The 8488-nt window shown below is 43.7% G+C and overlaps 1 protein-coding gene across 1 annotated transcript; it reads right to left on the bottom strand.

Annotated features, from left to right (window-relative positions):
- Positions 1–3356: 3356 nt before the first annotated feature.
- LOC144135421 (sulfotransferase ssu-1-like) lies at positions 3357–7859 on the bottom strand. Its single transcript, XM_077668084.1, has 2 exons — positions 7702–7859; positions 3357–4563 (listed from the first exon to the last, which is right to left on the bottom strand). The coding sequence occupies exon 2, from the start codon at positions 4537–4539 to the stop codon at positions 3595–3597; it is 945 nt and encodes a 314-aa protein (XP_077524210.1). The 5' UTR covers positions 4540–4563; positions 7702–7859; the 3' UTR covers positions 3357–3594.
- Positions 7860–8488: the final 629 nt, after the last annotated feature.

Below are 8488 nucleotides of genomic sequence, written 5' to 3'. Positions count from 1 at the left end.
AGATCAAATGAGGTATACATATTCTCTGATGATTTCGCTTTTACGTTGTTTTAATTAGTTTCGACTTAATTTAATACCTTTTTCTGGATTTTTTGGGCTGCAATACGCAATATCCAATATTGATTCCGCACCCAGTGTACAGTAAACAAGGTTAATTTTTATAATATTTTTTTCACTAAGGCGCCTCGTAAAAGTACGGAGGATCAAGGTGCCCAAACAGGGCTTAAGACTCTGAGGGCACGCGACGCGCCGGTATCACAAAACCTCGTGATAGAAAAAGCGCTGGGAATTGCACGTCGCTGCAACCATCCATTCATACATGGTACTCAACCCTGCCTCCCGCAGAACAGTTGGGCCGCCGTAGACAACGCAAAAGAGACCAGAGGGTCAGGCGGAGGTGATGACTGCTAAATAACTCCGCTATCTTTTGCGTGACGACCAGTTGGTTACGACCTGTTCGGAGCGCAGTGCCCACAGTCCTTTAATGTATTGAGAGAGCACACTTCGTTGTCCGGGGCCGGTCTTATTTTAGTGAAGGGGAATTACGTTCCGCTTCGAATCCCCGGTCACAATTGAGTTGAGTGATCGCTTTACAGCGGAGCGCCGATGTTTACTTAAGGCGTACATTTGAAGGTTTTGCTGTGGAATGGCAAGTAGACATCAGTTGCTCGCGCACAGCTTAGGCTCTAAAGTTTCAGTCTTGTTCAGTGTGTGAAAGTACCAGTGCTGTCGCCATGTCTAAGTCTTGAAAAGCATGAAGTCCGGTGCTTGCGTATTTTCGGGTCTTGAGGGACCGAATACATTTGGAGAGCTGTATTTGGACAACCAGGGGAGCTAGGTGGTTTCTCTTTCCCAAAAATTTCCGTCGCCTCCTTCTTATTTCTTTGCTAAAGTCCCATTACCTTGCTCTGCTCGAGGACCAGCCTCCAAGGCAATCCTGGAATGGTATTTCTTAGGCGTCCGCTATCTTTCTAAGAAGCGGGACCCTAACGGAGCCACAAATAAAACTAAGCCCTGTGCGGTTTATTGCAGAACCGTCATTTCTTTTTATCGGCAAATAATGCCAGTTTTCCACGCGATAAAGGTCGTGGAGTCACTCTTGTTTCCTGATGTGCCGGCAGATCCACACTCTCCAATACATCGCAGCCACTTCGGGTGCATATCCCTCTCTCCGAGCCCTGAGAACTTATGAAAACAGGTAAGTGCTGCAGTGCTGCCGACATTTCTCTCGGTTTGCGATAACCGGAGTGAACGCACTCCCTGTGTCTCGGTATATGGATGCACGCTGCAGTGTATGCAGTAGCCTGACGAGGAGGCATTGATTTCCCTTAGCTGCACCCGTGTGGGCTTGCGGTTCATTCGCTCCTAAAAATATATCTCGGTTCTGTATTGTTCTGAAACTTTCATTCCCTGCTGATATTTATTTTCACTCCCGCACTGGCCTCGCTTCGCAATGCCGCAAGTGGTCTTCGTTCTGCACTTTTATCTGAATTGTACGTGGATGTACTTTGCATTACCACTTTCGGTGTCCGCTCATGTCATATAAACGTGGAGTTTTCCCAACCTCTAAGCAAACCATGTAAAGTCACTTCCTGCGCCTACCTTCGCTTGTATCTTACAGGTCCGATGAAGCAGTACCCGCTACGCAGTATTATTGTTACTTATACTGCACAATGAGAACAAAAGAGGGCTGTAGAAATTTGCACTTTGCAGCTTGGGTGTATTTTCTCACTTTGGTTGCTCTATTACAAAGCACCATGGTGTAGTTACATACAAGTCGGAATTTCTGGCAATAGCTCTAGCCATCAGAAAGCTGTGTCCACAACAAAGTAACGGCGTCAGTGTGGCAATGACCATTTAGTTTGGATAGCCTTGACACTTCCAATACGATCAAGTATCCTTCTTCTCTTTATTCTTCTTGTTCCTTGTCATTTTGTCCAAGTCATGACTCTGTGAGTTCCCGGACTAAACGGAATTCTCATGAATTGGGCAGCAAACGTTATCGTTTCTTCTTTCAACGGGCCTGTCGTGCACTTAGTTTCTTGCTTTGCCTTATATGCGGGTGCAAGATTCAAGCAGTTTCTACCTCTCCATTCACCACTACTACCGTATAATCTCACCTTCTAACGTACACGTGGAATTTGTGTCACTGTTTTCCTCGCTGATGTGGGGCGGCTGACCAATTTTGGCGCCGGACTCCTCCCCTAAATTTCCACCTGTATAAATATGGTTGTACTGGCGCACCAACGTGTTCCCTGGGTAATGAACGTGAAAAACTGCATCATTTTCTGACTGGCCTCTCTAAGGAAATTTCTTTTTGAAATTCGTTTCCAAATTTTGACGCCTTTGGCAGCACCAGGTTCTAAGGACAGCTTCCTTGAGGCACCAGAACCTTCGTGCTGTCAATTGCTCCCTGCCCCTTATCTTGGCTTCTTCTCTCTAAATTGAGGTTAGCTTTCTTCGTCAGATGTGTTCGTCACCTGACTCTGAACTGCTGGCAGTCAGTGTCTGCGTTTTTTTATACTTCTTCAGCCTCCTTACGCTTTTTTCATCTTCCAAGCATGAACTAACCAGCCATGTCACCGGTCTTCCGGAAATCAATCAAACCTACGGGCATAAAATTCCCTCTAAATTTCAATTTTCATAACACAGCTGCTAAATTCATGTGTGGTGGTATGAATATGTGCACGAATTCCTTCCCGGAATATACGCGGTGGCAATTTCTGTCTATGCACGAACTGCTCGACGAAACAATGGGACGAGAATGAGAAATCAGCAGAGAACACAAATCGCTCTTTAGTGTCGAGGGGTCCTCAGCAAAACTGCGGAATTTCGGGGCCTGGGTTGCTTGGGCCTATATACATTATAAGAGGAACGACTGTGTAAAACGCATAACTTTGGTGCAACTCCACCTCCATCCTACTTCGGCCGATTCTAACCACAACTTTACAACCACGAGGCATGCCTTCTTCATTTGTTTCGTTGATCGTATGCACGTATTTTAGCAGAGATTGTAGCTACCTCCTGTCATTAGTAAATTTTCGAACGTTTTCGAGCGCTTCTTTGCAAATTTATCGAACGTTAGTAAAATGGATTATAATGTTTAACAGCAGGAATGCTTTAACGCTAAAATGGGAGTATCTAAGGTGTTTGTTTTAAGCCTGAATACCTGTGTCCGCTGCAGAACAGCGCTTTTAATAGACTTTTTGTTTATGATCATCATTGCAGGCATTTTTTCAGGGCTGTGAAGGCACTGCAAAGGAGCTGAGGATCGGATCTTAGGCAGTGCCGCGATAGAATTTACTATAAGCGGGAACAAAATGTGAATACCTAGACCAGAGGATTCAGCATGGTCATTATACTCTGGTTAAAACATTTATTTAGCAATAAATCAGGTCACAAATCTACAAAACATGAACGATACTTCTTAATCATTTGGGCTAACGTTTCTAAACTTGCATGTTTTGCTCCTTGGGAAATCTGCCTAAGCAGACCTGAAGCGTATTCATAAAACAGGCTTCAAACATAATCGGCTGTTTGTGTGAGCGGCTCCGAATCCACGGCCAGCTTTACGATTCCGAAAAGTCTGTCCAGTCAGGGAAGGTCCATATCTCTCCACAAGTTCATCACGTCCGATCCTTCAGTTTTTTTCTTGATCCATGACTTTGTCTTCTCGATTTGGTCTGGCGTGAAGTGGGCCCTCCAGTCTCCAATGGCACCTTTCCGAATAAAGTTCTCACTATCATGGTACCCGCCTATCGGAATGTCACGCTCGCGGAGTACTTCCACTGACTTAAGAGCCTTCTCCGCGGGCAGGTTTAGAAGGTCCTTGATAAGCGTGCCCATCTTGTCGTTAAACACGCCCTTCATATTTTCCAAGCTGCAGTTGTCAAGGATCTTGCGAAGTAGCGCAGAGTCTTTTCGAAGCTCTTCCCCATATTCTTCCCCAAGAAAGTCCGCAATCTTTAGGACCCAGTTAGCTGTGTCTTGCTTCAACTTTTCGTAAGTGAAGAAAAGAACGTTCTCACTGTCTCGGTGTTCGTACCACGAGAGAAGGTGATCGAAGTAGTCACCCCACGAGAGCTTGCCGTTGATGAACAGCTCATGGAACCTAGCGAACGACACATCTTTCTCGGATTTCGGCGTGAAACCCTTCATGTGGTGGTAAAATGAAACGCAAACGTCGTAGGGGTTCCTGGTGACGCAGATATACTTTGCATTCGCGGAATAGGGCGTCCACTGAAAAGGCAGGTGCACCTTCAGAAGACCAGGCCTGACCATCTTCTCGGCTGCTTCCGCTCCCATCATCTCCAGGAAAGGGGAAGCTAGACAAAAGTCAAGGGCTGTCTTTGGAGGCTCACCCTTTCTCAAAATGTTGAGGACAAGGTATTGGGTCCAAGTCGTTCCACACTTTGGATATGTCGCGATGAAGACATCGTCCGGACGAGGCGTGTAAGCGAACAGGGAGCGTAAGGTGTCCTCGTGGAATATCTTGTGCATCCAGAGGCCGTCCACATATCGGTACGCCTTTATGTCCATGGTGCTTTTATTCCGTACTCCTTTCTGCAATCCAACACAAAAAGTTATAAATGCACTCTTTGTCTGTGCTAATCACAATGAGGCTGAAACAGCGCACCTGCAAAAGGACGAGAGAAGGTGGGACAAGTCAGTGCTGTGTCTTGTCTCACATTCCCTCGTCCTTGTGCAGGCGCGAGGTTTTAGCCTATTAAACCCGACCACCTCGCCCAGAAATCTACGTTGTTTTAGTTTTGCTAACCAGTTTCTTTGTACTGGCAGCGGTGGACATTTTTTTTCTGAAGCCATAAACGTATAGATGTAGCAATAAATAGGATTGTTTTACTTCGTCCCTATAAGGGCAAGGACTGGCTAATTTGGATGTAGCAGGATTTGCTGCAGGCTTTTTAGTGTTTTGAGCCTAATGATGCTCTGGCAAGACTGGTGCAATAAGAAAAATCTAGTAGTCGTTGATTTATTGCAAGACTGAGCGCGAGATCGCAGGTTCGTTCTTAAATTCGATGTTATGCGTAGGTAATAGAGGTGTGTAGAATTGATGATCATTGCTAGGCATATTATTAGACTGTTTTAATTGACCACCATGCATGCTTGGCTTGTCGTTGCTAATAAAATTCACCACAGGGAATGCGAAATTGCCTGGTTGCAAAGCAGCTGGCTTGTTAGCCATGCAAGCTTGAAGACTAGGATGAAAAAAATACGAGTAAACAGGGACTGCTGGCCTGGTGTAATCGGCAGTAATAGAATAAAATTAGTAGCATGTGCCTGCTGAAGGAACTTAAGCCATTTTCTTATGACTACAGAAAACAATCATCCTTTGATAGAGTCGTTCGACTCGTTTGCAAAAGAGCAACATATATTTGCAATATCGTTTTTAAAAGAAGGAATTGCATCGCTGTGATGTATTTGGCACTTCGTAGTTCGGCTTAATTCATAGTAATCATAATTGGTCGCAACTTAGCAACACGCACACGACGCGTAAATATATCGTTTCAGATAACTACGCACAAGACATGGTTTGAACGCGGATATATACTCCTGATCTGATTCAAGCAAGCGTTTTTCTTATGAGCGAGAAATGGTCAACCTTAAGATGAACTGGGATCCTGAAGATACAGTGTAGTGACGGGCAAACATGTCTTTCTAGTAAACTTTCTCAGGTTTGAACAGACAGCACCGCAAATGATACTTTAGTGACCTTTATTCTTTCTTTTTCTGGTTTAATGAAGCAAAACGGACACACAATTCACCGCACTTGTAAAAATTAAAAACAATATACCGTCCGGATTAAAACACACTCATAACCTTTTCTAAGCATATTAAACTGCAAAACCTGAATTAACTTCCTATTAAACGTTGCACAAAGCAATTTTTTGTGATCTAACAGAGAATGTAAACATTTCTACACAGCAGTAGCTTTAGCCTTAGTGCTAATGAGCAGGTAGATTTTTGTTGTATTTAAAAGAAAATGATTAGCGTTTTACGCTTACTTTCTTGCGATATTAAAGCATAAATTTTGTTATAGCATTCATTTTTCACCGAAAAAGGCAAAATTGGAGCTCTTTTGCCTAAAGCTCTCTATAGCAAACTCGTGCCTATTTTTCTTTATATTTTATACCTTGCTTTCTCAGATGGGTGAGCAATGTTTGTAATATTTATTGTATTTAAACTAACCTTCAGTAATTACCTGAAGTAATAAATTGTTCTAAAGCGCCATCAGGAAAAAAAACAAAATTCGCATACACGCTCCCCGAAATAACAGTTACCAATGTGCTACGGTAAGGAGCAGGAGAGGTTAAAACAAATTAATTACAGTTACAAACACGTGTTGCGAACGGAAGTAGTTAGTTCATGTAGACAAATTCTGTGCTCTGGATTGTTCACTCAGTAAGTAATTGGACAATGTACCGGAACTGAAAAAGCAAGCGAAGCATCAGGTCTGCTCTCTTTAACCGCATACGTTTACGTCGCAGATGGATTAACCCATTCCTGTGTTTTCTATAGTCATCTACACAATATAATGCAGCAGTTAAATCATTGTCCTTGAACAACCATTGAACTCTACTAGACGTATTTATTTAGCTCACATACATTACACATGCAGACCAAATTTATTTTTATTAGGAGAGCGGAATTTTCACAAGCGCTTTTAATAGTCTAAAATATTTTTTTCTGCCGTTGCATGCTCGTGCATACACAGAATGTTCCACCTAAGATTTTACACATTTTTTTTAATAATCTTCTTGAGTTACAAGAGTATTTCCTCGGCACAGTATTTTCAGTGGTGTAGTACATAGGAATACAGCTCATATGTGCTAACTAGCAGGCTGGTTAACTAATATTGAATAGTTAACTTTTAACTATTACTGTTAAGCTCGCTAAATATTGAGAGGGGCGTACCCCTCTGTAATTAATATCCATATCTGTTTTAGAATTTCTAAAGCGCAGTTACCCTCGGCGCTGAGGCCAAACAAATTTCGGCTACATCACGCCAAAATACAAGCACTTTATAGAAGCTTGCAGGCAAAGCGGCTTCTCCAGAGCGCGTAACTCGTCTAAATGGTCAAAATTTGTTGGGCAACAGCGCCGAGGGTAACCGCGTTTTAGAAATTCTAAAAACGTATGGATATTATTGACGATGGGCTACACTCCTCTCAAGAATTAACGAGGCTAACAGTTACAGGTAAAAAGTTAACTACTCAATATTAATTAACAAGATTGCTAGTTTTGCACATCTTAGCTGTATTCTGATGTACTACGCCGCTGACAATGCTATGCCGACAAAAGCGCTCTTGTAACTGAAAACGGCTATTTTTAAAAATTGTGTAAAGTCTTAGGTGAAACACCCTGTATAGCACTGTATGTGCTAACCACTTGAGCCAGCATGGACTATTTCGTCTTTCTCATGAGCTACAGATATAGAGCCAAAAACATCATGCCGCACTTATAAAGTTATTACTGGGTCACCAGCGCAGCATTTTAAACACAGAAGTAATAAACGAGTAGATAAAATAGCGCTCCAGTGACATGCATAATTTAAGACATTGATTTTCACGCATGCAGGGGCATTTTCTGGCCTCGTAGTGCTCAAACAAGCCCGGCTGGCGGAAATAACGTTCAATGAACTACCGCGTGAAAGTATGTCCGGTGACGCAATGCGGTACTTACGAGAAATAGGCTGCCGGCTTTTTGAGTAGAGTTCCAGCGCAGACTCCTCCCGAAACACCCGGAGTCTTCCAGGCGAGCGTTCAAAGTGCACAGATGAACCCCAGAATGCCGGCAGATAACGATGCTTCCGCCAAAAACAGGGCTGGGCGCCTCAAGTAAGGCTGATAACTTATATGCTGTGGCTTACTCCATATCTTTAGCCGGCCTGGCAAAGATGGCATATTATCTCTGCATTTCGCACGCCGTGCCAAGAACGCAGACACCGCAAGATTGTGCCAGAGAGTTGCTATCATATGTATATGAGAGTTATCAATGTGGATTGTTGAGCTAGTTGGTGCATGCTCACTTAAAACCAGCAGCAGAAAAGAACCAGACACAAGGAAGAAACAGACAGACGTGGACGAGGCAAAAGACCTGATTGTCAGACCAAACACCGAGCGAAGTACTCTGAATGCGTACAAGGCGTCGTGTATCGCATCCCCGTATCCTGTGGAAGCATTACGTAGGACAGACGGGGAGATGTGCCAGCGACAGAACAAGAGAGCACGCTACCGCCATAGCAAGGAAATCTGGCACTAATCTAGCGGTGCACGGCAGGGCTTGAGAAAAATGTAAAAAAACTAACAAGTCCCACCGATCTACATCATGTGCAGATACTGAAAAATAATCGAGACAAGCTAACTCGAGAAATCTTGGAAGCCTTGACAGTCCGCGAATCCGGATAACAATGCGTCCGTGCCTTCAGTGTGCCTATCTAAGAAAGAAGTGAATTTCCTGCGCAGCGGCG

This window comes from Amblyomma americanum, chromosome 5 (assembly GCF_052857255.1).
Source record: "Amblyomma americanum isolate KBUSLIRL-KWMA chromosome 5, ASM5285725v1, whole genome shotgun sequence".
Lineage (NCBI taxonomy): Eukaryota > Metazoa > Arthropoda > Arachnida > Ixodida > Ixodidae > Amblyomma > Amblyomma americanum.
Note: the sequence above shows the minus strand (reverse complement) of the source record. Positions and strands in the feature narration are given on the sequence as shown.